Raw genomic sequence first — 25,980 nt, 5'->3', positions numbered from 1 at the left:
CAAAACGGTTATGAATTGCCTGTTCGGCAAACAAGCCCTACCAGGACGAGCGAGCAGTGGCATACGCGCTGCCTCTGGCACCATGCATCAATGCTTGATTTTTTTGATTCCATATCAGATGTAGTAGATGGACTAGCATAACGGGTTTGGCGGTGCCGCGTCACGCACGGCGTGGCAGTGGTGAGTGCCACCAGCGAAGGCGGGAAACTGGCCCTGGCTGGCGAGTCTCGGACGGCGGAGCCGCAGCGTCGCGGCCAAGCGCAATGCAGCGCCGCGGATCTGGAAGTCGTGGCGCTGGCGGAACTGCGGCCGCAGGCAGCGGAGGAGCAGGGCCTGGCGGCGGCGGCACAGCCGCAGCAGTGACGGTGCCGGCGCACAAGGTCATTCCGGGCACGGGCGGCGCCGTGACGGTGGATGCGTTTCGCTACGCCCACCCGGGCGTCAAGGTGGGCACTGGCCGGCCAGGGTTGGGCGGGCTGTGTGGCGCCTGTTGCTCCTGGTCTAGCCGATCTCGATGCGGCACGGCACGCAAGCGTCATGCGCCCTCGCCGATCGGTGCCGGCGACGACAATTGTGAAAGACCCTGGCACGACGCCTCGTGGCATGGCCAGGCATGGCGTTGCCCCCGCACGAACTGTCGCCAGAGATTCTTTATACGGTATCCGTGCACCCCTTGCGCCGCGGCTGCTGCCCCGCCGCCGCAGGCCTACTTCCTGACACACGCGCACAGCGACCACTACACTGGCCTGAGTGAGGCCTGGTGCGCGGGCCCCGTGTACTGCTCCGAGCTGACGGCCCGCCTAGTGGCGCACCTCACCGGCGTCAGCACAGCCTGGCTGCGACCGCTGCCGCTGGGGCGGCCCGTGGTGGTGGAGGGTGGGTGGCTGTGGAATGTGGAATGGGTTTTGAGTGGGGGAGCTGCAGCCTTGAGCGGAGGGGACGGGCATTTGCAGGGCTGGCTGTGAAGGCGTGATATGGCACTGCATGGGGGTGGGGATGGATGGCGGGGGTGCTGCGTCAGCGGGGTCATGCTGCGTGGCTTGGCTACATGCCACATGTCATCCCGTGCAGGCCTGGTGGAAGTGACGCTGGTGGATGCCAACCACTGCCCGGGGGCGGTGCAGCTGCTGTTCCGTGTGCTGCCCAGGGGCGGCGGCGGCGGCGCTGCCGGAGGAGGGGCAGGAGGAGTCGGAGGGGTCGATGCCACCGACGCGGCGAAAAGTGCCGGCGGCAGTACCAGAGGTGCTGACGCTGGCTGTAGCAGTGGCGCGGGCGCGGTTCGCTACCTGCACTGCGGCGACATGCGCTACAGCCCCGCCATGCAGTCGTGGCCGCAGCTGGGCGCCTGGCGGGGGTGCGAGGGCGTGTTCCTCGATACCACCTACTGCCAGCCCAAACACACCTTCCCAACCCAGGTAAGGTATGGCGCGACCGGTGCGGTGGATAGATGCAGGCGTGGGCATGGGCATAGGCATGGTGCAGCGAGAGATGCGCGCGCCTGGCGCACCTGGACACTGTCTGGGCGTAAACGACGCAAACGGGGCCACCGCGCCAATTTTGCGGTCTCTGGGCCTTCGTGGTAGAAACCTCGCACAGGGAAGGAGCTGCGCGTGTGGCTGTTTGCGTGTGCCTGCAGGATGAGGCGGTGGATTACGTGGCCAGCCAGGTGGCGGCGATGTGGGAGGAGGACCAGCGCGAGGCGGCAGCGGAGGCGGCCGGCACGTCGGGGCCGGTGGGCGCGCCTGCTGCAGCGGCAGAGGAGGGGCAGGCGGCGGTACAGCGGGCGCTGCAGCAGACTGGCCCTGGCAAGGAGGCGGCGGTGGGGGCTGCCTGTGACGGCAGTGCCCCCAGGGGTGCCGAGGCGGCGGCGCCTGGCCCGCCCTTTACGGAACCGGTTGGGGAGCCAGGCCCCGGCAGCGTCGAGGGAGAGGGCGGTGGCGGTAGCTGTCCCACCGAGAGGGAGGTAGGGTCGGGCGGCAGCGGGCGCGGCCCCTTCCGCCGGCTGTACCTCATCTCGACGTACGTCATCGGCAAGGAGCGCATTCTGCTGCGGGTGGGTGCCGCGAGCGAGCAACAGCCACGTAGCTATTTGCGGCGTCGGGGCCTTCTGTGAGGCTGCCGCCAAGGGAGGAGAGAGGTAGGATGCAGCATTGCATTGTGATCCAAAAGGCAAGGCCGTCCTGACTGACGCTCTCGGCCCGCACCACGTCTCACGCACAGATCCATGAGCGCACCGGCCTGCGCATACACGTGTCCTCCACCAAGTTGGACGTGCTGCGGCTGCTGTTGCCACCCGAGCCAAACCCGGACCCGGACGCTGGGGTCGCAGCCGCAGCACGTGACGGGTTGGAGGCCGCAGGAGCAGCCGAGCACCACCACCATCACCACGACCACGATCACTTCCAGCAGGACCAGCAGCGCCAGGGGGGAGAAGCTGCCGCCCCAGGCGAGGCGGCGCGGGGGCAGGAGGCGGGCCACCAGTGGCTGACGCTGCCGGGCGGTGCGCGGCGGCTGTCAGACGTGTTCACGGACGACCCCGCCGCCTCGCCCGTGCACGTGGTGGGATGGGGCACACTGGGCGAGACGTGGCCCTACTTCCGGCCCAACTTCGTCAACATGCAGGTAGGGTCTGTGCTCCTGTATAGAACACTTAAAATGTGAGGCTTTGAGCTGTGTTATGTGGGTAGATTGACACGTGCGTTGCATGCGTTTTACCTGGTGCTGAGAGCGTGGGAGCAGAGGGCAGGGCAGGGCAGGCCACTTCCCACCGGCATGGGAGCCGCGTGTGTACCGTGCACGTGCTGCCGACCCTACCTGCGCCACCCTTTGCACTGGCCACGCAGCGTGCCGCTGAGATCATGGGCGCTCGCTGCGTGGTGGGATTCGTGCCCACGGGCTGGACCTACGAGGTGAGGGTTTGACCGCCTGTGTCTTTCAACTGCTTGCACACCTTGCTTTATCCTTATGGTCCGCTAACACACAAACCTCGCCCCTCACCCCCTCCGTCTCCAGATGAAGCGCTCGGTGTTCTCGGTCCACAGCAAGGGCGCGCTGTCGGTGCATCTGGTGCCCTACTCGGAGCACTCCAGCTACCCAGAGCTGCTGGAATATGTCAAGTGGCTGCGGCCGCGCCAGGTGCGGTGTGGGGCTCAGGGGCTCAGACGCTCGGCGCCTCAGGGGCTCAGGGGCCGGAGTGCAGCTGGATGCAAGGCTTACGTGTGTGTTAGGCGGTGGCGGTGGGATGTGCGGCTGTGGTTTTCTCTTCGTGTGGGGTTGTAAGTCCCCGTTCATGCCGCCTGCGGTCAGCCCTGCAGTCCTTTGGCTGCCCCTGTCCTAACCCTGTTATCTTATTTTATAGGTCATTCCCACTGTGGGCGTCAAGGAGGGCGACCGCGAGGGCGAGCGAGCACGTGCCGCCATGCTGGCGCGCTTCCGCAGCCTGGTGGACGAGACCGCCAGCAAGGCCCGCTTCCTGGCAGCCATGGGCGGGGGCGGCGCGAGGCGGCAGCAGCAGCGGCCGGCTGACGCGGGGGCGGCCAAGGCCGGCGCCGCAGGTGGAGGAGGTGGAGTGGCAGCAGCAGGGGCAGGCGGTGGTGGTGGTGCTGCAGCGGTCTCGGTGGTGCAGGCGGAGGTGGTGCAACTAGACCAGGACTTTGAGGACGATGAGGAGGGGGAGGAGGCGGTGGGAGAGGAGCCGGCGGAGGGCGGCCAGCCGCTGGAGCAAGCGCCAGACCGGGCACAGCGGCCCGAGCCACCGTGCGGCACGGCGGCGCAAAAGCAGGGCACAGCTACGGAGCTGCCCCCAGCAGCTGTGACACGGCCGAGCAGCGTGGGGCGCCTGCCTGTAGGGGACGGGGCTGATGCGGATGTTGTGGTGCTGATCTCGGATGAGGATGACGATGATGACGACAGCAGCCGCAGGGGCGGAGGCGAGGGCGGAGCGTGCGGTAACACAGGCGCCGCGGGCGGGGAGCCGGGCGCCTGCACAACGGCGACAGCAGAGCGACCAGCAGCGCAGGAGCGGCGACAGCAACGCCAGCAGCAACTAGGCCGGTTAGACCGCACCTCGCTGCCTCCGGCAAGCCAAGCGCGTGATCAAGGCGCAGGCGGCGATGTCGATGCCTGCGGCCATGCGGTAGGCCCAACACCTGGCTCTGCCGGCGCCATTGACGGCTACGCCGACTGCAGTGGCAGCGCCGGCGGCAATGACGCCAATGACGGCGCCGGCGGCGACGACGCCGTGTCCCAGCTCATGGCGGTGATTGGCGGCGCCGCGAACCGCCAGCAGGCGCAACAGCTGCTGATGGCGGCGCGAGGCGACCTGGCGGCGGCTGTTAACCGCTTCTTTGATGGCGGCGGCGCCGCCGCCAGCGGCGGCGGCGTAGGCGGCCGGCCACAGCCGGGCTCATCTTCGCCTAGCCCCAAGGTCCGGGGCCGGGGGCGCGGTGCCGCAGCATCCCATGGCCGAGGCGGTGGCGGCAGCGCTGGTGAGGGCCGGCCAGCCAAGCGGCCAAAGCTGTCACCACAGGGAGGGGCCGCGCCTGGGACAGGGTCGCAAGCTGGCGTCGGCGGTGCAGGGCAGCGGTCTATCACGGGCTTTTTTGGGCTCCGGCCCAAGCAGGAGCCACAGCAGCCGCGTGAGCAGAGCCAGCCGGCTCAGAGGCATGAGCCGAAGCAGGGGCGGCAGCAGCAGGAGGAGCAGGCGCCTTCAGGGAGCCAGCCTTCACTGGGTCGCCAGCAGGCGCGGCCGGCCCAGCAGCGCGGCCAGGGAAAGGCAGAGCCGTTCCCTGAGGAAGCTGGCGTGGGCGCGGGCACTGGCGCGGCGGCGGGCGTTGATGCTGGCACAGCAGCTCTGACGGGCGGCACGTCGGTACGCGCGGCATCAGGAGGTGGGGCCAGCGAGGCCGCGGCCGCAGCCCCAGCAGTCAAGGTCGAGCCTGGTGCGCAGCCAAGCGGTGAGGCCCAGCCGGATGCCGCCCACAACGGTAGCCATGTCACAGGGCCTGCAAGTGGTGTGCCTCCTGGAGCGCTAGAGGCTGCAGGAGGAACAGGGACATTGTCGCTAACCGGGGAAGATGGCAGCAGCAGCCCTCCAGCGGCGGTGCAGCCGCCATCGAAGCGTCTCCGGCTGGGGCTTCCCCGGTACTCACCAACCGTGCCCGTCGGAGCACCGGCGCCTGCAGCCAGCCCTACAGTGCAGGCAGCTCCTGCGTATGGGACCACCACGTTCGGCGATGGGGAAACAGCTTCGGCCGCGGCGCACAGCACGCCAGGCAAGATGGCCCGCACCGGCAACGATGTGGTCGAGCTACCTGATACACCCGGTCCTAGACCAGTCAGTAATGATGAAGGCGGCAGGGCTGGGGCCGGAGAAGGGATAGGCTGCGTTGGCGCGGCTGCGCTGCACCCGTTCTTCACACGCGGCAAAACGCAGTCGCCATCTGCCTCTGGGAGGATTAGCGGGGCGAGGGGCAGGGCTGGTCGTGGCGGCGGGGGCAGCTCCGATGCGGGAAGAGCGGGCGTCAGAGGTGGAGCCTCAGCCTCAGCGGCACCAGGGGCTGTAGGGGGCGAGGTGGCGCCGCCGCGCGTAAAGCAGGAGCCGGCGGAGGCCGATGGCTGCGGTGGGGACGCAGGCGGCGACATACACCAGGCCGAGACCCCGCAAGGGCAAGGCGCCGCCCGACAGGTGATGTCCGCGACCCTGCAGCCGGCCACAGCCCCGGCCGCACCCGCCTCCACATCTGCTGCAGCAGCCACAGCTGCTGATGCTGCTACAGCCGCAGCCGCGCTCGCCATGTCGTGGGAGGCCTGTCGTGAGGCGCTACTGCTGCCGCTTGAGCGCTACGATCCTGTGCGGCACGCTTGCTGGGGCCCGGCGCACTGCGGCGACGGCGGCGCAGCCGCCGCCAACAGTACCAGCAGCGCAGCCGCCTCCGCCGCAGGCGCAGCCTCCGGCCGCGGCCCCACGCCGTACCTGCACGTGGCGTTGTGCCTGTCTGCTCTGAGTTCCACCACCAAGCGCCTGGCCATTTCGGACGCGCTGACCAACATGTTCCGGTCGGTGCTGGCGGCGGCGGACGACCCAGGTCGCGACCTAGTGGCGGCGCTGTACCTGGTCACAGGCCGCATCGCGCCCGAGTACGACAAGGTGGGGCGGTGGCGGCGGGGGTTACATTCATGATTATTTCAGAAGTGAAGGCGTAGGCAGGAACAGTAGTGTAGCAGACGCGTTGTTACCGATGTCCTTGGAGCCCAGCGGCCAGCTCCAGCGCGAGACCCGCCGGGGGCGGGGCCGGGGTGGTATTGGGAGCGGTAGCGTGTCCCAAACCCAGGCGTGGCGAGGATTTACGCAGCATCCGCGCACCAGCCACCGTGCATCGGCCATCTCGCTGCTGCTTGTACCCCGGTTGAGCTCCATGGCTGCAGTAGCGTTGTGCCGCATGGCTAATGCTACCTACGACATACCGCATGCAACGTGCGCACGGCGTCCACGTGAGCTTATGAACATGCACGCGCAGACGGAGCTCAACGTGGGCGGCGCTACGGTAAGCGGCGCGCTGCAGGCCGCCACGGGCGCCTCCGCCGCGCGGCTCAAGCAGCTGTACCGCGAGCACGGAGACCTGGGCGACGTGGCGGCGGTGAGGCGGCGGGCTGGCTAGGAGGGAGGGAGGGAGGGGTTTCACTCTGAACCAGTCCCGCAAGGAAACAGTAGCGCTGCGAGGAGACGCTGCAGCCGCATATGCGCGGGAGGGGGGAGGGAGGGCGCTTATAAGGGTGAGGGTTGGCGGGGCGTGAAGCAGCACTGAGCGAGGAAGGCAACATGAGGAATGTGGCAGACCACCCCCAGACCCCTGTGAGCACGGCGCATGCATGTCTCGGACGCCTGTTCGTGAATTGCTTTGATGATGCGCGATGCACGCACAGGCCTGCCGCCGCACGCAGTCCACGCTGCGCAACCCGGCGCCGCTGCTGTGTGGGCGGCTGCTGGCGGCGCTGCGGGACGTCGCGGCGGACAAGGGGCAGGGCGTGGCGGCGCGGCGGCAGGCGGTGGTGCTGGGGCTGCTGCGCGCCTGCCGCGACGTGGAGGTCCGGTTCCTGGTGCGCACCCTCATATCGGTGAGTGGCAGCCACGCGTGCAGGCTGCCGAAGTGGGGGCCCATGCGGGCTCTACAAGCAGAGCGCGGGTTTGCGCTGGTGTGCGCGCCGGGGTTTAAGTAGGCCGAAGCCTAGTACGGTATACCACTCTTGCACACGCCCCCTTACGCCCCTGTCGCGACCAGAACCTGCGTGTGGGCGCCAACTGGCGGAGCGTCCTCGCGCCCCTGGGCCGCGCCGTCCTGCTGCACCAGCGGGCCACAGCCGCGGTGGCGGCCGCCGCTGACGGCTCGGCTACTACAGCCGCCGTGCAATCTCCAGCACCCGTGAAGGGCAGCGGCGGCGGCAGCAAGGCCGGTGGTGGCGGCAACAAGGGCGGCGGCGGCGGCGGCAGCAAGGCGGCGGCGGCGCGGCAGCGCGGTGCCGCGGCGGAGGCTGCTCTGGGCTGTAGCAAGGCGGAGCTGGAGGCGGCGGGGGCGGCTGTGCTTGAGGCCTACCACACCTGCCCCAACTTTGAGATCCTGGTGCCGGTGCTGCTGCGGCACGGCATTGAGGGCCTGCGCACCAGGTGCGCGGTGGAGGGCGACGGATGGCGCGCGGCGGGATGTCGACTGGGTGGTGGTGGTGGTGGGCCTGGCGGCTGGCACTGGTAGCCTATGCCCCGTGCACGCTATTGGGACCACACAACATGCGTTCTGCGCAGCCCGTGCCTGGATGCCGTGCCCAGCCAATTCCCGTATCCCACGGACCCGTATCCTTCGGACCAACCAACCGACCAACCCACGCACGCAGGTGCGGTCTTACGCTGGGCGTGCCGCTGAAGCCCATGCTCGCCAACGCCTGTGCTGGTGTGGCGGACGGGCTGCTGCAGCTGCAGTCCGCATCGCCGGCGGCTGTAGCGGTAGCCAGTGCAGGCGCCGCGGCCGGCGGCGGCACCGGCGGCGCTAGAGCAGGCGCAGCTGCTGCCATGTCGACACCGCCCTCAGCACCACCTGCATCGTCGTCGTCGTCGTCTTCCTGGTCGCCGCTGGTGCTGCCGCCTTTCCTGGTGGAGTACAAGTACGACGGGCGGCGCGCGCAGATCCACCTGCTGCCGGACGGCCGGGTGAGGCGGGCGAGGGAGGGGCTTGATGGGGACGGTTTTAAGGCCTTACTCTATACCATGCATTCTCCCTGTCTGTCACCCGCACCCGCACACACACGTGCACACACGCCGATGCACAGGTAGCCATCTTCAGCCGAAACTGTGAGGACGTAACGGACGCGCATCCCGACGTGTGCGCCATGGTGCGCCACGCGGCCGCAGGGCCTGCGGCGGAGCCCGGGGAAGCGGCAGGCCCCGAGGAGCCGGCGGCGGCAGAGGGGGCTGCGGCGGCGCGTGTGCCAGCACAGCCGCCAGGCCCCACTCCTGAAGCGGGCATGGGCACACACGTTGGCGCCGGCGAGAACGCTCCTGCTGCGGATGTGTCCACCGCTGGTAGTACCCCGGCGTCCACTACCCAGGAGCCGCCCAGCGCCGTTGCCCCCGCCCCCGCCGCCGCCTTTGCCGCCGCCGCCGCGGCCAACCATGCCGCCGCCGGCAGCACCCGCAGCCTAATCCTGGATGCGGAGGTGGTCGCGGTGGAGTGGCTGTCGGAGGAGGAGCTGCGCGCGGCGGCGGAGGCGGCGGAGGCGGAGGGCGCGCCACCGCCGCCCGCCTACCGCCTCAAGGCCTTCCAGGAGCTGGCCACGCGGGCCCGGGGTCAGGTGGAGCAGCACCAGGTGGGCGGGGTGGCGAGGTGGTGAGGTGGGTGGCATTTCATGGCAGAACCCAAAGCAGGCCAACCGTCAGGGTGGGCTGCCGGAGTCCGCAGCGGTGAGGCTTGGTGCCGGTGGTGAGCTGGAGAATGGAGGAGAGGTTTTGGTTTGGGAGCAGTGAAAGCAGTGGTTTTTCCCGCTGCGCGGCCGCGTCCATTGCCTTGCGTTGTGAACAGTCCCTTCATGCCCTCTTGCCCTTCTGTCGTGCAGGTGACGGTGCAGGTGTGCGTCTTTGTGTTTGACCTGCTGGAGTGGAACGGCACCTCGCTGCTGCACAGGTGCGTGTGGCGGCTGCGGTCGGTTGGCTGGGCACATCGGGCTTCGCCAGCGGCGGCCGGATCCGTGGCTTCACATGTGATCTGCCCATGTAAAAAGGAAGCATGTTTGCCTGTATCTACCCGTGTACGTTTCTACCTGCTGCTGCTGCAGGCCCCTGCGCGAGCGCCGCTCGTTGCTGCCTGCCGCCCTGCCCGGCATGTCGCCTGGGCGCGTCATGCTGGCCACAGCCGTGGAGCTACAGCCGCTGCAGCCGCTGCAGCCGTCGGCAGTGGACAGGGAGGACGGCGAGGAGGGGCCGGCAGCCGAGGTGCCGGTCCGTATGTGGCCGGCGCCCGGGGAGCCTGGTGCGCGTCGCCTTGAGGAGGTCGCCTCCGCTGCGGCTGCGCTGCATGCCGCAGCCGCGGCGGCGGCGGCGGCGGTGCCAGCGGCCACCGCCGGCAAGCCTCGAAGACGGCGGCCGCCGGCTACTGCCGCTGCCGCAGCTGCTACAGCCTCCGATGCCGCAGCTCACGCCGCAGCGCCCCGAAAAGCAGCGCCCGCGGTGGCCGAAGCGCGCATTAAGTTGGAGCCTTGTGGGGAGGACCCGGCAGCTGCTGCAGTTGCGCACGCGCCCGCGCCCGCGGCAGCCGCACCAGCCGTGGTGGAGCTGCTGTCTTCAGACGAGGACGGCCCAGGCAGCGAAGGCCCCTACGGCCGCCCGCACGCGGATGACACTGGCGCGCCGCCGGCACCTGAGCACTCCAAGGCAGCGGCTGTCGGTGGTCACGACCCGGCGGCGGCAGCCGCACAGCAGCCACCTTGCCAACCCGGGCCGCCGTCCATGGGCGCATCCAGGGCGGTCATGGACATGCTGCTGCAGTCTTTCAACACAGGGGCAGAAGGTGAGTGGGCTGCAGTGCGGGGGGCAGGGTGCAGGTGGGAGCTGCGTGGCTGGTCACGGGTGTCCCGCACCAGCTCGTGTCCGGACTCCCCCTTGCGACTCCCATTGCATGTGGCCTGCCCACACCAGGCCTGATGTTGAAGCGCTTGGATGGCGCCTCCGCCTACGAGCCCAGCCGCCGCAGCGAAGCCTGGATCAAGGCAAGTAGCGAATGTGTGTGTGTGTGTGTGCGCGAGAGAGAGAGCCGTATGGCTTGCAACCGTCTTCACGGACTACACTCGTGTGTGTGTGTGTATGTGTGTGTGTGCCGTATGCCTAACAACCGTCTTCACGGACTATACGCCTTTGTGTACGTGTCTGCCGCCGTGCTGTCATGATTGGGCCGCCCTGGTTCTCCTGCTTTGCGCACCCTGCCTTGAGACTTCTGCGCCCGCCTGCTGCTGCCCCTGTTGCTTTCAGGTGAAGCGGGACTACTGCGAGGGGCTGCGGGACAGTGTGGACGTGGTGCCCATAGGCGCCTGGTACGGTCAGGGCCGCAAGGTGAGCGCCGGAGACTTGGGAGTGACGGTTGCGCTCTTTCCACTGGGAGACACTTGGCGTCGTACAGTACAGAGGGGCGGTTTGTCTGCGGACGGTGGTTGGTTGCAGCCCCAGCAGCCTTTCTGAGTGCGCTCACCTGCTGCGCCCTTCCCGCCCGCGCAGGTCAAGTGGTTCTCGCCATTCTTGCTGGCGGTGTGGGACCCGGTGCGCGAGGAGTTCCAGTCGCTGTGCCGCTGCATGAGCGGCTTCAGCGACCAGTTCTACGCAGCGGCCAAGGAGCGGCTGGGCGCGACCATCATCCCAGGTGTGGGGAGCGCCATTGTCGTGCTCGCGCACAAGCGCTCCCTTTCGTTTATGCCGTGTGGAGAGCAGCCTGGTGCGGCCGGGAGGGAGCCCCAACTGGAAACGGCTACTTGCAACCCATCCCCCAGGCACATACGCACATACGCCATGTGACCGCGTCCTCATGCGTCCTCGCACCGCAGGCCCCAAGCCCTACTACAACACAGGCGAGCGGTGCAGCGTTTGGTTCGAGCCAACGGAGGTGTGGGAGCTGCGCGGAGCAGGTGAGCCGGGATCAGGGTCCTTGCATGCTTTGACTCGCATGTCCCGCGCGGCAGTCTGTGCCCAAGTGCCCCATCGCCACAGCGCGCCACCGCACACCCGCTGCACCCGACGCCACTCTGCTGCCCATCCCACCACCCGCCTGACCGCCTTGCCCGCCCCCCATCTCGCCTCGAACGCCAGACCTGACGCTGTCTCCGGTGCATCGCGCTGCCTCTGGGCGGCTGCACACTGAGCGTGGCGTGGGCATGCGCTTCCCCAGGTGCGTTGCTCGCGCGCCGTCGTGCGTGACGGGGCCGGCGGGTGATGGGCACGGAAGGGGCTATCGAGGAGCTAGGCAGGCTGAGCCGAAGGTCGTGAGGCGGGTGTGTGTGGTGCTGCTGGGGCGGGCGCAGCTGCTGACGACTGCCCCTTGCCGCAGGTTCATTCGCGTGCGTGACGACAAGCGGCCCGAGGACGCCACCACGCCCGACGACATCGTGCACCTGTACAACAAGCAGACGCGCAAGGTGGTGGTCGGGGAACGTGGCGGCGGTGACGTTGGGAGGGCCGCCGGAGCAGCCCGGCCCGCCACCGGCTGTGGCGGGGCCGCAGCCGTGCAGGCGCAAGGTGCCCAGGGCGCCGGCGCCAGCAAGCGGAGCGGCCGCGGTCGCGACAGTGAGGACGGCAGCACTGACGATGGAACGATGCGGGAGGATGCGAGGAAGCAGGCCCGGGAGGTGCATGGCCTTGACGATGATGACCATGACGAGGGGGAGGGGCAGAATGAATGTGGCAAGAGCAAACAGGTGGAGTTGTGAGGCTGCCAAGGACACGTACGAAGCGCTGGATGTCAGGACAGGTTCCTCCCGTCATGGCTGTCGAGTAGGGGTTGGGCGTGGAGGTTTACCTGTTGGGCAGGATACGCATTTGCACAAGTACTTTTGCATGTTCGGGCATTGGGGCGTTGCCAAGCTTGTGTACTAGGTTGAAGCAGTTGCATCGCGACATTAAAACATGCACGTAGAGTACCTTGTGCTTGCATGCCGTGCGTGCCATGGCGCTGGTGCAGCGGGTAGCTTGCTGGGCACGATGCATTCTGGAGCAAAGTGGCAAGTGGCATTCCCATGCTGGACTGAGGAAGCCCTGGCATGGCCGCCGGAGACAGGAAGAAGCAGTTGGAGTCTGTGTGCTTCAATAGAGGCATGCTTGAACACGACCATGCGGGATGGCTCGAAAGCAAGGTACAGGATTCGGGCGGAGGGTTTGGTATGGTGGTTGAAATGCGTAGATGCGAATGCGAATGGTAGGTCGAACCAGATCGGCAGCAGGACCTGCCCAGGCGCCGCGCATCGAGCACTTGCCGTATCAACAATAGCTTGTCACATGGAAGTTGCGGTTGTCGTGTTGATCGCTGATACAGAGCTGCCCTACCGGGTGGCGGTCAGCCTCCGCACCCCCTCGGGGGGGAGAAAACGTGGCTTGACGTCGTCCGTAGCTATCCGTAGCACGAACGGGGCCGAACCGGCTGCGTGCGGCCTTTGAATTCGGCCCGGTGCTTTCCTTTTGCGAGTGCATCAACGTTGACGTCTTTAGATGCGGGCAAGCCTTTTGGGGCAGCCCGGCTGTCCTGTGCATTCGCGTCCGTGCGTGTGTAGACCAAACACATGGAGGGAACGCGGCGACTGCGAGGGAGCCTCTGATTCCCCCGGCCGGTCGGCTGGACAGTGTCACTGTGTCAGCTGGCGTGTGTGGGCTGTACCACAATGGATCCAATTCAAGATGGCACGAGTCTTTGCTGAAGTAGCTGTAGTTTGGGGCCTCAGATTAGGCCTCAAGGATAGCGCGCAAACGTGCGCGACTCCGCGGGATGCGCAATTCTCACTGACGTACATTCATGACAACAGTGGCCCTTTCTCCTGCCGCTGAGCAGGCTGAGTGCGTTATCACACATAAATACATGCTAACTAAGGCCTTGCACTTCCTAAGCGCAAGCTCAAGTTCGATTTTTGCTCCACCCCAACCCGCTCAACCTCCACACGCAGACGCGTCATCGGGACCGTTACTCAGTGGGGTGCCCTAGGCATGGCGGAAAGATTTGCATGCTACAGTCAGCCCAGTCGGTAAACACTGTCACAGCCATTTCATGCGGCCCCGAAGTACATCGCCTCATGCTCTGCTTGAAGCAGCAGACCACCAACCGAGGGCAACTGGGGCGCCGACTTGCCCAGTTGTCCTGCCCGTTCAATTATCACCCCGCTGCTGTTGTGCCGCCCACCTAGGAGCCGTGCATCAGGGCAGCCGCAGCAGCTTGCCGCTGAAGAGCGGGCTGTACGTGAGCACGCGCCGCAGCGCCACCGCCTCACTCAGCGACACGAACGCGCTGCTGCGCCCTCCGCTCCCGCTCTCGTCACTTCCGACACTCTCCCCGTCCAGCGCCACAGCTGGGCCACGGATGGCGCCGCCGCTGACCACCGAGACCGGCAGCGCGCCGCTTGCCGTGCCAGTCGAGCGAGACGGCACGTGCGCCGCCGCCACCACCACGGGCCCGCGAGCCAAGTCCGCCAGGGTCATCAAGCTTGTGCCGCCGCCCGCCCCCGCCCCTCCCGCGGTCGCCCGGCCCGCGCCATCTGCACCCCCGGCAGCGGCAGGCGACAACGCCGCCAGCGCCGAAGCGACTGCGCCGCCCGCAGCTAGCCGGCCGGAGCTTGCGCCAAGGTCCAAGCCGCCGCCGCGGCCGCCACCGCCGCCAGCCCCAACGCTGCCGCCCAGGCTCGCCAGTCGTCGGGCGCTCCGGGACATGGAGCTCCCGGCCAGAGCCACGAGGCTGGGGCCGCCGGGGCCATCGTCGGCGCCGCCACCGGTGGATTGGGAGGAGCGGCCGGCCACAAAGGGCGGCGACATGGGCGGAGTGGCGCCGCCGCCACCTGCCATGCGCGCCTCCGCTGCCGCCAGGCGCGCCTGCAGCATGCCCTGTCGGTCGGCGTGCCGGAGCCATGTGTCAAGGGCGAGCGGGTCAGAGGGCTGCCGTAGCGGGCAAGCTGCGTCGACTGCCAGCCGGTCGCACGGCTGCACGCGCGTCCCCGACACGCGCTGCCCTCCACACGCTGACGCCGCGGACCACGGCTCTCCCTCTCCCACTCCAATAAATTACGTACGTGTCTACAGCACACCGCACACACCATCCTCCATGTCCCGCGGCCCTCACCTGCATCCACTGGCTGCCCTGCGGCGCCGCCAGCAGCTCCGACAGCACCTCGCGCACCTCGGCGCCGCTGCAGCCGCCGCACACGCCCGGCAGCCCCAGGCAGGCGTCCAGGCCCTCGCTCACCTCCGCCGCCAGTCGGGCCTGCGACACTGGCAGGCAGGCGCCCTGCGCGGCGGCAAGACGCGAGACACGCGGTGCGCCGACCAGCTGACAATGAAGGTGCCTACCTAGTGCCCTATACCGTCCACGCAGCGCCGTGGCTTTCTTGCCAACAGCCCATAATGCTAGCTTTCGCGACGGCCAATGCCAACACCCCTTCATACCACACGTGCGGGATGCCCCAACTCACCGGCGTGCTCGCCGCCCACGCCTCCAGCACGCGCACCAGGTACAGCCCCACTGCGGCGCTGCCCTGCTCCAACGCCGCCATTGCGCCTGCGTACAGAGCCAGGCCAAACACCTCCAGCCACATGCTGCGCCCCAGCGCGCTCGGCGCCAGGCTGTTGACCGCCGCCCAGGCCTGCTCCCACTCCGGCGACGTGAGGCTGGGCCGCCGGCCGCCGTCCACCAGCTTGCCCGCTGCCTTGAGCGCCCATTCCGCCGCCGCCTCGGCGGCGCCGCCCAGCAGCAGCGCGCGGAAGCCGTCCCAGGAGCCGGAGGCGGCGGAGGCGCCCGCCGCCGCCGTGGCGGCAGGCGCGGAGTAGACGGCATGCTCTTGCAGCCCAAGCGCCGCAAAGACGCGGTTGGTGGTGAGCGGGTCGCTGTGGGCGCGGCAGCGGCCCGCCAGCAGGTCGCGTATGTCGGCGGCGCGCAGGAAGCCGCTAGCGGCGCCGGCGCCCGCGCCCGGCAGCTGCCGCACCAGCTCCGCCGCCGTCAGGTAATCACCCGCCGCCTCGCGCCGCTGCGCCGCCGCCACCATCACACGTGGCCGCAGCGCCATCGCCAGCGCCTCGATGCCGCCTCCCGCGCCGGCGCCGGTGCCGGCGGCACCTCCGGTGCCGCCGCCGTGGGCGGTCGCCACCGCCACGAATGCGGCGAGCGAGACGCCAGCGGCACCGGGCGAGACGGGCGAGCCCGCGGCGGCGGCGCCGCCGCCGGCGGCCGCCATAGTGGACAGCGGCCGCGTGAGACCCATCACCAGCGCCAGCGCTGCCTCCTCGCAGCCACCACGCAGCAGCAGTCCCACCGCGCCGCCCACGTCGTCCACCGACAGCGCGCAGCAGGCCGCCTGCATGGGCAGCCCCTGCATCAGGTACACACGCGCCTGCGAGCAGCGCACCGACGTCGCGCGCTCCAGCGCCTCCCGGCTGGCGGCGGCGGCCGCCGCCGCTGAGGCGGCTCCGCCGCCGCCGCCGCCGCCACCACCGCTTACGGCGACCAGCGAGCGGCCGCGCATGGAGGGCGCGGAGCGCATGCCGCCTGGCGGCGGCGCGGGTGCCATCGCCGGCGGCATGGGCAACTGTCCGCTGGAGCCGCTCGGCGGCGCGGGCCCCAGCGGCGGCGACACCGGCGCCGCCAAGGTTGGCAGCGGCGCCGACGTGTCGTTGCGCAGGGCGGTGGCGGAGGGCGAGGCGTTGCCGGAGTCAGCGCCCGTCAACGCCGCAGCGCTGCCGGGCGGCGTCGCGCCGCCGCCTGTCGGCGGTGGAGAGGTCAGCGGCCCTCCCGCGCCGCCACCGAAGCCCAGTCCGGAGGTCTGGATGGGCGCCAGCGGCGGCGGCCGCAGGGACGGCGCGCGGGCCAGGGCAGGCAGGCCGCCGGGGCGCAGCGGCGGCAGAGTCGAGCCGCCGCCGGACGCCCCGCCCCCGGATGTCCCGGTGCCGCCAGCCGAAATGCCCGTCGGCGAGGTTATTGTTGCAAGCAGGCTGCCGCCGCCACTTACTGGCGCCGCGTGTACGGCCGAGGAGCCGGCGCCGCTGCCGTCTCCCACGCCGGGTGGCGAGGAGGGCGGCGGCATGGCGTCCCCCGCCAAGGCCGCCCCGACCCCGCTGGCGCTGGGGTAGCTGTTGCTCCCAGCGCTGTGGCTCCGGTCCCCGGCCGAGTGGCTGACGCCCCCTGCTGCCCCCGCGCCTCCCGCCCCTCCCGCCGCCCCCGCCGGCCCTGCTATGGACAGGGCGGCGTAGCCTCCGCTGGCCTGCACCGCCGCCACGTTGAAAGCGGTGTCGTACAGCTGGGACGCCGACAGCACGTCCACCAGGGCCGGCACGGCGCCCGACACCAGGTACAGCGGCAGCACGTCGCTCACGTGGCTCTGCAGCGCAAGCGGTGGGGAGGAGGAAGGAGGGAGGTGGCAGGGCGGCACGGGCTCCGGTCATCTCACATGCGCAGGGTGGATTGCTGGGTGGTATATGCAATGATCGGGCGGTGGGCTAGCACGAAATGCGAATGGGCGGTAGCCTGGAGGCTGGACCCACTGTGTCACAGGTTGCAGCGCGCACCCGCGCGCACCAGCAGGAAGCGGGAGGGATCTCCCACCATCCCTTTCCCTCACCTCATCCTAGCTTCCCCAGCCCCCGCTTCCCCAGCCCCCGCCTCCCCGATCCCCGGCTCCCCAGCCCCCGCCTCCCCGATCCCCACCTCCCCGATCCCAACCTCTCCGCACCTGCGACTCGCTGGCCGCCAGCGCCGCCACCCGCTGCCGCATGAGGCGCTGCCACAGCCCCAGCCCCACCACGGGCGCCAGCGCCAGCGCGCGGTCCCAGTCGCCCAGCTCCGCCAGCAGCTCGCAGCAGTGCTCCACGTTGCCCGCCACCAGGTGCTGCTGAGCCGCCTCCCGCAGCAGCTCCTCGCGCCGGCCCGCGCCGCCGCCGCGCGCCTGCGTGCCAGCAAAACGTGTTGAGGGGCGATACGCCGTGAGACAGTGGGAGCGTGTGCGCGGCGCCAGTGATGAGTGCGGGCTGGCAGGAGCGGAAAGGCTGGGCGTGCAAGCTGGCATCCATGCTTGGTTGCTGCCAAGGACCCCACAATATTCCACCACCGCGGGTTACGCAGAGAGGACGGTTGGCGGAGTCCTTGCCCAACGTCGCGGTCAGCCTAACCCTGGCGTCACCCGTCCACACCACCAGGCACGCGCACGCCAGGACAGGACATGGTCCGTACCGCCGTACAAACGCACCGTCGTCCCGGCCATCTCTCTCTCATCGCACCGCGCCCCCGCCCCCGCACCGCACCCTCGCACCGCCTGCGCCCGCCCACCTTGCTGCTGGCCGCCAGCTCCAGGTGGTTGGCCGCCGACCCCACCGCCAGCCGCGCAACCGTCCAGTGGTGCAGCGCGCCGCCGCCGCCGCCCTCCTCGCCGCCCGCGCCCCCGGCGCCGCCGCCAGCGCCGCCGCGGCCCGCGCTGCTGCCGCGGCGGCGGCTGGCGTAGCCCAGAGGCCCCAGGTCCGCCATCAATGGCCCCGAGTCGCCCGCGCCGCCGGGCCCGCCGCTGATGCCGGAGACGGCGTTGGCCTTCACGGCGCGTGCCAGCTCCCAGAAAGCGTCTTGGCAGGCTGCGAGCGAGCAGGGCGTATGGGGAGCGGACGTAAGCAAGGCCGCATAAGGTAGGCGAGGCAAGGCGCCGGGTTTCGCAACGTTATGTCGAGCGGCAGGCGGCCTCGTACGGTAACTAGGGGACGATTGATTGCGGCCAGGGTGATGGCCAGGTACGATCACGGCAAAGGTTACGGGCGACGAAAAGGTGGCAACCCGATGCCAAGTTCTGCGCCACGTGAGCCATTGAACCAAAGCATACCGTGCTGAGGGTTTGCTGTAACTCCTGCTCCCATGAAATGCATTCGGAGGAAGATGTGACCACACTCGGTCGCGTAAGACTCGCTTTCCACCACGAGCTTTTTCGGCATTAGTGGTGCCGTACCGTACTGCTACGCACGAACCGCCCCTGCCCCTCGCCTCCCCCCCGTCGCCGCTGCCTGTGCTCCGCTAGTTTGGCATGGTTTGGTTAGTTTGAGCTGGCAAATAGAACCCCCCACCCACCCCACCTGGCGGCATGAAGAAATCGGCCAGCGCTGCGAAGCGCTCCAGCGGCCCGACCGCCGACCCCGCCAGCCGCTCCGCCAACTCGCGACTGGCTGCGCCGCTGAGCAGCGCCGGCGCCGACTCGGGCGCCTTGACAGCCTCCTCGGCTGTGCAGCGCAGCTTGGGCAGCGGCAGCAGCAGAGCCTGGCATGTTAGGCGGCACACGGCGGCACCGGGTGGGAGAGAGTGGGCGGTGGTTAGGTGGTGCGGGGCGGCGGGCGTGTGAGGGTGAGGTGGCAGCAGTCGTGGACGCGCGGCAGCGGTTGCTGGGACGCAATGAGGACGCAGGGAGCGGGAGCGGTGCGCTGTGAATGATACTGCGCGGTAGCACCCAGTGTGCGCAAGCCAGGTGGGAGGCAGCGGCTTCACGGACGGCGCTGTACCTGGGGGAACAGGTGTGGCGTGAGGTCGAGGGTGCTCCACAGCCGCAGGGTGGTGTCCCGGGAGCAGGTCACGATGAAGAAGGGGCGGGCGGGGTGGCAGGCGATGCCGTACACGTCGGCGTGGTGGTCGTTCGCCACACGCAGGCAGCGCCCGTTGCGCGCGTCCCACACCCGCACCGCTGAGTCCCAAGAACCTGCGGGCGGCAAGGAGACGCCGATGCAGAGCATGCACGTCAACACCCGGCAAACGACAGCGCTTCACCGCATTACCCGCGTTATCGCCAAACCGTGCCGCACAGTCGCCGGCTTAGAAGTCGAGCCTGCTCCCGCGTTCTCAAGCCCATCGCCCGCATGCCCGCCCACCAGGTCTTCCCTCTCGCCCCGCAAGCCAGTCGCTCCAGCGCTTCCTAGTCCAGGGTGCGGCATCGGCCGCATCGCTGACTACGGGTTCACCAACACTGCAACCCCCACCACTACCATGCAACCGCAATCGCCATCCTTGCACCCCCCCACCATATCCATCACCCCCACCATCACCCCCACCGCGCTTCCTTCACTTGACTACCTGTGAAGCAGATGTGCGCCACCTCCGGGTGCCACGCCACGGCGCGCACCTCCGCAGTGTGGCCCTGCAGCACCGTCTGGCAGTCGCCGGTGGACACGTCCCACACGCGCGCGGTGCGGTCGTTGGAGGAGCTCAGCAGCCAGTGCTTCACAAGCGGCGAGAACTCCACATTGAAGGTACGAGCACTGCAGGACAAAGGCGGGCGGGGCGGGGCGGGCGGGATTACGTGATGGCGGGGCTGCGCGTGGGCGGCAGGCGGCGGGGTAGCCATGCATGCGGGGAAGGGGGGGTTGAGTACAGCGTGGCAGCGACGGGGAAACGGGAAGGCAGAGCGGCATGCAGCGAGCAGCACACGAGTGCACAGGTCGCGCATGGGCTTTGCACACGCACATGCGAGCGCCGCCGCAACCCCAGATCACACTGCGAGCACGCCTTGGACCCCACCGTGTCAATGCACATGTCGTACAAGGCCCTGGCGCTTGCCGCCCCTCCCCTAAGTCCTCGAGGCCGCTCACGTGTGCGCCTCCAGCGTGCGCTGCAGGCAGTCGGCGGCGGGTCGTGACGTGTCCCAGACGTGCAGCTCTCCGTGGTCGGTGGTTGTGGCCACCAGCTCGGGGCACAGCACGCCCCAGGCGATGCACGACACCGGAGAGAAGTGCCGCAGCTGCGGGCGGAGGGGTTACATTCATTGATGATAAGAAAAAGCGGAGGTGTAGCGGGGGGCGGGCAGGCATTCCAGGCATAACTTCATTGGAGCAGGCGATGCAAAGTGGGTACGCGCAGGCAGGGCGGGTAGGCGCAGAGTGACCAGGAGATAAGAAGGACGGGCAGGGTAGGCTGGCTGGACCGAGGACTGAGCGGATTGCGTATAGGGGGCCAAGGGCACTGCCCGGTTGTCGGCCACAGCAATCCAGCCATACAGTAGTAGCACTGTAACCGGCCTCGGACCCACCGTGCGCACGGTCTCGCCGTCCACCGTGTACACATACACGGTGCCGTCCACGGAGGAGGACGCCAGGAGCGTGGGCTTGACGGGGTGGAAGGCGACCCTGCGGGGGGCGGGCAGCGGGCGGCGCGACTTCAGGAGAGCTGCATGGCACGCCGCGCCACGGCACAGCAGGGGACAACGATGCCACACGCCGTTCCTGCCTCCGTCATCACGCCCGTATTGGTACAAACCCTTCAAGCCCAGCAAAGCTGGTTGCGGCGTCCGCCTTCGCGCCGCATCGTGCCAAATGCCTACCCAACCCCCATGCCCCATCCCTTTATTAACTGGCATGGTGAAAGCACCTCTGCCCCCACTCGAGCCCATGCCCCACGGCCCGCCTCACTTGAGCGACTGCTTGGTGTGCTGCCGCAGCCCCTTGATAAGCATGCCGCGGGCGTAGTCGTAGATGTAGATCATGCCGCTGTCATTGGACGCCGCCAGCAACTTGCCGTCGGCGGACCAGGACACGGAGTACAGGATGCCCTCCGCGCCGCCCAGCAGCTTGATGCAGCGCGCCGTGCGCACGTCCCACACCTGGGCACGGGGCGCATGGGGCGGAGGGACGAGATAAGAGGGTGGAGGGCGAAGGGCGAAGGCTGGAGGCATGTGCGTGTATGTAACGGTTGGGCTGTTTGTGCCCTGTGTGTGTGCGTGTGTGTGCCCTGTGTGTGTGTTGTGTGGGGGGGTGTTGGGCAATGCAGCACGGCAGGCAGGCAGGCGCATGCGCCGAGGGCTGCGCGAACTTGCGCCCGCACGGTCTAGGGGCATGTGCAGCAGTGGTAGGGTGCTCACCCGTACGGAGGAGTCGAAGCTGGCGGTGGCGAGCAGGTTGGGGTCGGTGGTGCAGAAGCGGCAGTCGAATATGGTCTCTGCGGGTGCATGCATGATGCACGTGCAAGGACAGGTTAAGCTCAGACACACTGTCGCACAACCCACCGCAAATGCATCGCAATCACACAGTGTGTCCCTCCCTTGTGCTCCCGAAGGCATACATTTAAATACAGCTCTTGCGCGCGCGGCGCGCGGCCTGCCGACGCACCCGTGTGGCCGCCCTCCTGCCGCCACAGCGTGGTTTGGCTTGCCAGGTCATACACGCACACGCCGCCGTCCGCGAACGACACCAGCACCGCCGTACGCTTCCCCGCGCCTCCCGCCCCTGCCCCCGCCCTTGCACCGCTCGCGCCTGCGGACGGCGCTGGCAGCAGCGCAAAGCCCTGCACCAGGCCGCCTGCGGGCTTGAGCAGGCGGAGCGGCTGCGGCTGCGACACGTTCCACAGCTGCAGCGCGCCGCTGCGGCTGCTGCTGAGCAGGAAGTTGCCAGGCTGGCTGGCCACAAACTGCGCGCAGCGGAAGGCGGTGGCGGGCTGCTTGGCGTACTGAAGCACCGTCTCGCCTGTTCCGGGGGTGGGGGACGGGCGTGGTGGGAATTGGAAAATGTGTTGGCAGGGTGCGCTGTCAACATGGCCGGTGCCATCCGTCGTATGGCAATGCCGCCCGCGTGCGTGTCCACTGAGGGCAGCCCTGCCGCATGCCCTTTCAATTCTCTTTCTCTTTCTCTTTTCCCTTTTCCTTCCCCTTTTCCTTTCCCTTTCCCGGGCGCCCTCCCTCTCCACACCTGTCCCGCTGTCGTACAGCGCCAGTGCGCCGCCCCGCCCCACCACCAGCAGCAGCCCGTTGGTGGACAGCGGCTCCCACGCCACGGACGTGGCCGGCACGCCGTCGGGCAGTGAGATCGAGCGCATCTCATACCTGCGGAGCCAGGAGGAGGAGGAGGAGGAGCAGGTGACAACACAACGACGGAAGCGGCAGTGAACACCGGATCCATGACAACACCGGCTACTGCCGATGCGGCGCTGCCCTGCCCCGTCTACTGCCCTCCTGCATCCCGACCCCCTAGCCCACCCAGTCGTTTGCCCCAGCCCCAGCCCCAGCTCCAACCCCAGCCCCCTCACTTGACGGCCAGGCCGGACGGCTCCAGCTCCAGCAGCACCACCTTGCCATCGGCCGTCGCGACCGCCACCATGTTCACCCCGCCGCCGCCGCCGCCACCTCCTCCCCCGGCCCCTGCCGCGCTGGGCGGGCACTGCTCAAACGCCATGATGGCTTGGCCCAAGTCGCGCAGCGGCAGCCACCGCGCGCCGCCCGTCATCTCCGTGACGGCGGCGGCGCCGCCCCCGCCGCCCAAGCCGCCCTTGAGCCTAGAGAACAAGCCCCCGCCCCCGCCATTGCCGTTAGCAGAAGCGGCGGGCGAGGGCGACAACGAGTTGGCACTGGCGGTGCGCTGGAGCGCGCTGTGGCCGTGGCCGTCCGAGTCTAGCGCCGCACTGACGTCCCAGGCCACCAGATGCGAGCCGGCGGCCAGCAGCAACACGCCCTCCTGCGTGCGGTGCCTGCGCCCGGAGGACGTGCGATGCGACGGGTTAGAGTGGCGCCCAGGCGGCAGTCGGTATGCGGGCTGTGCCCGTCTGCACCGCCTCTTCCTCCTCATCCTCGTCATCTAGCACCTTCGCTGTTTCCTCCTCCGTGCGCAGGCCGGACATGCTTGCCTGCCCAAGCCCCATTCGCACAGCCAGCTTCCACGACCCCGACCCCAGCCCCGCGGCACCCAGCCCTCCGGTCCCCAACGGCCCTGCAGCTGCCCAGTCCGGCGCGCGCACCAGGTGATGATGTGGACATTGGCCTTGGGTGCGCTGTAGCTGGTGCTGCATACCGGTAGCTCCGTGTCAATGTCATACAGCCGCATCTCCTGTGGCGCCGCGGGGTTGTGCAAGTGCAACGCGATGATCAAGTGCTGTGTAGCCACTAATAAAGTTGCGCGCTGCTGTTGGCTGTTGCTGCCGCCATGTGTTCGACAGCCACAACCCGCTCCTGCTAGCCATCCCCCGTGCCCCATCCCCATCCCAAGCCCCATCCCCAGCCCTCTGTCCTCATCGTCCTCTCTACCCGCTCCTCTGCGCGGTCGCCCACCCTGCTTCGCTCTCACGTGGTTGGTCCCAATGGCTGCTGCCAGCAGGTGCGAGTGGAAGGGCGACAGCGCCAGTGCGCTCAGGTGCTTCTCGTGCTTGGCAAGGATGGCCAGCGGCATGAAGCTGCTGGAGCTGTGTGATGTGTGTGTGTGTGTGTGTGTGTGTGTGTGTGTGTGTGTGTGTGTGTGTGTGTGTGTGTGTGCGTGTGTGGTTGCGTGGGAACAGCAGGCGCAGCGGCAGCAGCAGGCGGCGTGCGGGGTGTAAGTAACAGGTTGAGAGGGCGAGGGAGCGGGCGTCTACGGGCTGCACGGGAGGTGGTCGGGGTGCGACAGTGTTGTAGATGCGAGCTCGCCATGTCAGGGCATCTCGGGATGGTGGGCCTCTGGCGGCGTGGGCCTCTCTTACCTGTACACGTAGATGGCGAGGCTGCTCATGTAGGCAAACCGATCTACGCCCACAGTTACCGTCTGCGTGTGCACATGTGGATGTGTATGAGATGGGAAGCGGAGTACGTTTCCTGGCCATGCCCCAGGCATGACCAAAGACTCCGTCACGCACTCTGTAGCCCACTCACCCGGGAAACCCATTGCTGGCAGCCAGAGGGGATGCACACTTGCTGCCTCATCCTGGCTGTCACGTTGCCGCAAAGCCGGGGAGTTCGTCGAAGTTCCTGCTCGACTGCTGAGGCCTGTTTTGCTGGACGCGTGCCGGGTGCCAACTTCCGCCCGTGTTTCAGGTCAGACACCGGAAGCGGCGTGCCTGCATTGTACTGCGGCCAGCAAGTTAATATAGAGCAGCTTTAAATGCGTGACCCGGAAGCCCTACACGGGCGTGGCCGCAGGTAGCGCGGGCGACATGTGCGTTGCTAGCACTCCCCGTCCGCATGACCGATCCCTGGCCCGCAGGTGAGACGTTCGCTTGCTGTCATACGCGCTTACGTTTGCCTACGCACTGCGGAGACCGCTTTGGCGCGCATGGCTTCAGCGCCCGCCCGTTGATGTGCTATTCGCCCCAAAATCAATCATAACAGACAGAGTAACATCCATTTGGCCTCAAGAATTGTAGGTCTTGCTTTGAAGAACGCCCTGGGGCACTGTCAGCTTTCAAGAAGAGTTGAAGTTTCAGACGCGAGCCTTTTGACTGAAGCTCTGATATCAAGCGAAAGTATTCTTGCTTATCTACCTGTGCGATTGAAATGAGCTTGCAGTGAAAACAGGGCGTCGAAAGGTTAATTTGCGATTGCATCGCAACCGGAACAGGTTTCGGGTATCTGCACCACCTTCTCCATGATTAACTCACACATACAACCATGAAGAAATCAGGGGCACGGCCTGCCGGCAAGCGGGGTGGGCTTGGAACCAAGCCGGCAAAGAAGGCGAAAAAGAGCCAAGCCGATGACGATGGCGATGCTTTCTTTTTAGCTGATGAAGATGACCGGAAGCGCGAGGAGGAGGAGGACGAGGACGAGGAGGAGCAGGAGACGGCGGACCAGCTGCGGCTTCGTCTAGGTGAGCACAGCATGGCCGCGCTATACGATATCATCAATGTTGCTTTTGCATGCCATTATGGTATTCTGGGCTCGGAAATGCTTCCGACCTTGGCGGCGGAATCCCCGGCTTTCTGACGACTGAGCAACACGGCTCGTCGTATGTGCGCTGCGCTTCCCCACCTTGGCACACAGCGCGGGAGTACCTTTCAAAGCTGCAAAACGAGGAGGATGAGCGGGACGACCGGCGCGGCGTGACGGGGGGCAGCGACGAGGAGGAGGGCGACGAGGAGGGGGACGAGGAGGACGAGGACGAGGGGGCGCGCACGCTGGACGCTGCAGCGCGGTCCCAGCGACTGGCGGACCGGCTCCAACATGACGTAGCACAGGTACTTAGCGGATGCCAATGCAGCTCTGCTGTGGCCGGCGGGGCTTGACCGGGCACGCGTGCGCATCCCTTTTAAGGGATGACGTTCCTTCATTCCTTGGGGCTGCTGTGACCATCGCCGGGGCCCTACATGACGCCTAGCCTGCATAGCCCGCCGCACACCGACCTAATGCACGCCTGGATGCGCACGCCTGCGTTCACGTCTGCACGCGCACGTTTGCACTCTGTCCCACCCTGCCACAGGCGGCGGGGCGGTTGCAGCGGAAGCTGGCACACCGCGTGCGAGTGCTGGCCCCAGGAGAGGACGGCTACTGCGAGCCCAGCTGCAGCCGCGCGCACCGGCTAGCGGCTACAGCCGTGTGCCTCACCTCCGACGACGCCACGGCCTTCACCGTCTCGAAGGACGGCGGCATCTGCCGCTGGGACGTGGAGACCGGCAAGCGGACACACCTGTACAGGTGCGGGGCGGGGACGGCAGGGGACCGGGCAGGGGGCGATGCGCGGGGAGTAGAAGGGAGGAGGGAGGGGAGAGGGGCCGGGAGGGAAGAGAAAGGGGTGACATGGATGATTTGGGGAGCAGCGTGGAACGACGGGGCGGCTGGAAACGCTGCATGGAGACCGAGAATGCGCTCACGGCGGCCGTACGCATAGCGCTGCACGTCTCAACCGCACAGCGTAGACCCCAGTTTGCACGGCCCCCGCAAGCGCACGCGGACACACGGAAGCGAACACAAGCACCCGCACACACGCACCCGAGCAGGCCGGGCGACGGACCCAACGGCACCGGCGGCGCCAGCACCAGCGCGCCGTCGGGCGCGACCAGCGGCGGCGCGGACTGGGTGGCTCGC

The 25,980-nt window shown here is 68.1% G+C and overlaps 3 protein-coding genes across 3 annotated transcripts in view; 2 read left to right on the top strand and 1 right to left on the bottom strand.

Moving 5' to 3' along the window:
* Positions 1 to 123: 123 nt before the first annotated feature.
* On the top strand, positions 124 to 13,019 carry CHLRE_06g278177v5 (uncharacterized protein). The gene is made up of 21 exons (XM_043063115.1): positions 124 to 446; positions 705 to 876; positions 1,072 to 1,415; positions 1,637 to 2,053; positions 2,221 to 2,622; positions 2,844 to 2,909; positions 3,013 to 3,135; positions 3,359 to 6,148; positions 6,519 to 6,638; positions 6,925 to 7,116; positions 7,281 to 7,663; positions 7,888 to 8,200; positions 8,320 to 8,856; positions 9,103 to 9,170; positions 9,322 to 10,052; positions 10,181 to 10,251; positions 10,511 to 10,591; positions 10,754 to 10,895; positions 11,077 to 11,157; positions 11,339 to 11,417; positions 11,577 to 13,019. Exons 1-21 carry the CDS (start codon positions 264 to 266, stop codon positions 11,953 to 11,955), a joined length of 7,674 nt encoding a protein of 2,557 aa, XP_042923820.1. The 5' UTR covers positions 124 to 263; the 3' UTR covers positions 11,956 to 13,019.
* Positions 13,020 to 13,021: 2 nt separating this feature from the next.
* On the bottom strand, positions 13,022 to 24,423 carry CHLRE_06g278176v5 (uncharacterized protein). Its single transcript, XM_043063114.1, has 20 exons — positions 24,197 to 24,423; positions 23,833 to 24,027; positions 23,664 to 23,725; positions 23,276 to 23,390; positions 22,950 to 23,038; positions 22,245 to 22,682; positions 21,908 to 22,041; positions 21,332 to 21,685; positions 21,085 to 21,161; positions 20,636 to 20,826; positions 20,257 to 20,353; positions 19,820 to 19,968; positions 19,305 to 19,489; positions 18,740 to 18,933; positions 18,320 to 18,500; positions 17,535 to 17,830; positions 16,942 to 17,154; positions 14,692 to 16,590; positions 14,343 to 14,507; positions 13,022 to 14,107 (listed from the first exon to the last, which is right to left on the bottom strand). The coding sequence occupies exons 2-20, from the start codon at positions 23,881 to 23,883 to the stop codon at positions 13,427 to 13,429; spliced, it is 5,571 nt and encodes a 1,856-aa protein (XP_042923819.1). The 5' UTR covers positions 23,884 to 24,027; positions 24,197 to 24,423; the 3' UTR covers positions 13,022 to 13,426.
* Positions 24,424 to 24,523: 100 nt separating this feature from the next.
* The window catches only part of CHLRE_06g278175v5 (uncharacterized protein), a 4,143-nt gene continuing 2,686 nt past the window's right edge, over positions 24,524 to 25,980 (top strand). Inside the window, exons 1-4 of the mRNA XM_043063113.1 lie at positions 24,524 to 24,766; positions 24,940 to 25,133; positions 25,376 to 25,590; positions 25,893 to 25,971. Coding sequence (XP_042923818.1) covers positions 24,568 to 24,766; positions 24,940 to 25,133; positions 25,376 to 25,590; positions 25,893 to 25,971 — 687 coding nt within the window. The 5' untranslated portion in view covers positions 24,524 to 24,567. The remainder of the gene's footprint in view (positions 24,767 to 24,939; positions 25,134 to 25,375; positions 25,591 to 25,892; positions 25,972 to 25,980) is intronic.

This window comes from Chlamydomonas reinhardtii, chromosome 6 (genome assembly GCF_000002595.2).
Source record: "Chlamydomonas reinhardtii strain CC-503 cw92 mt+ chromosome 6, whole genome shotgun sequence".
In the NCBI taxonomy this organism is placed as follows: Eukaryota; Viridiplantae; Chlorophyta; class Chlorophyceae; order Chlamydomonadales; family Chlamydomonadaceae; genus Chlamydomonas; species Chlamydomonas reinhardtii.
This window is presented reverse-complemented; position numbering and strand designations above follow the sequence as displayed.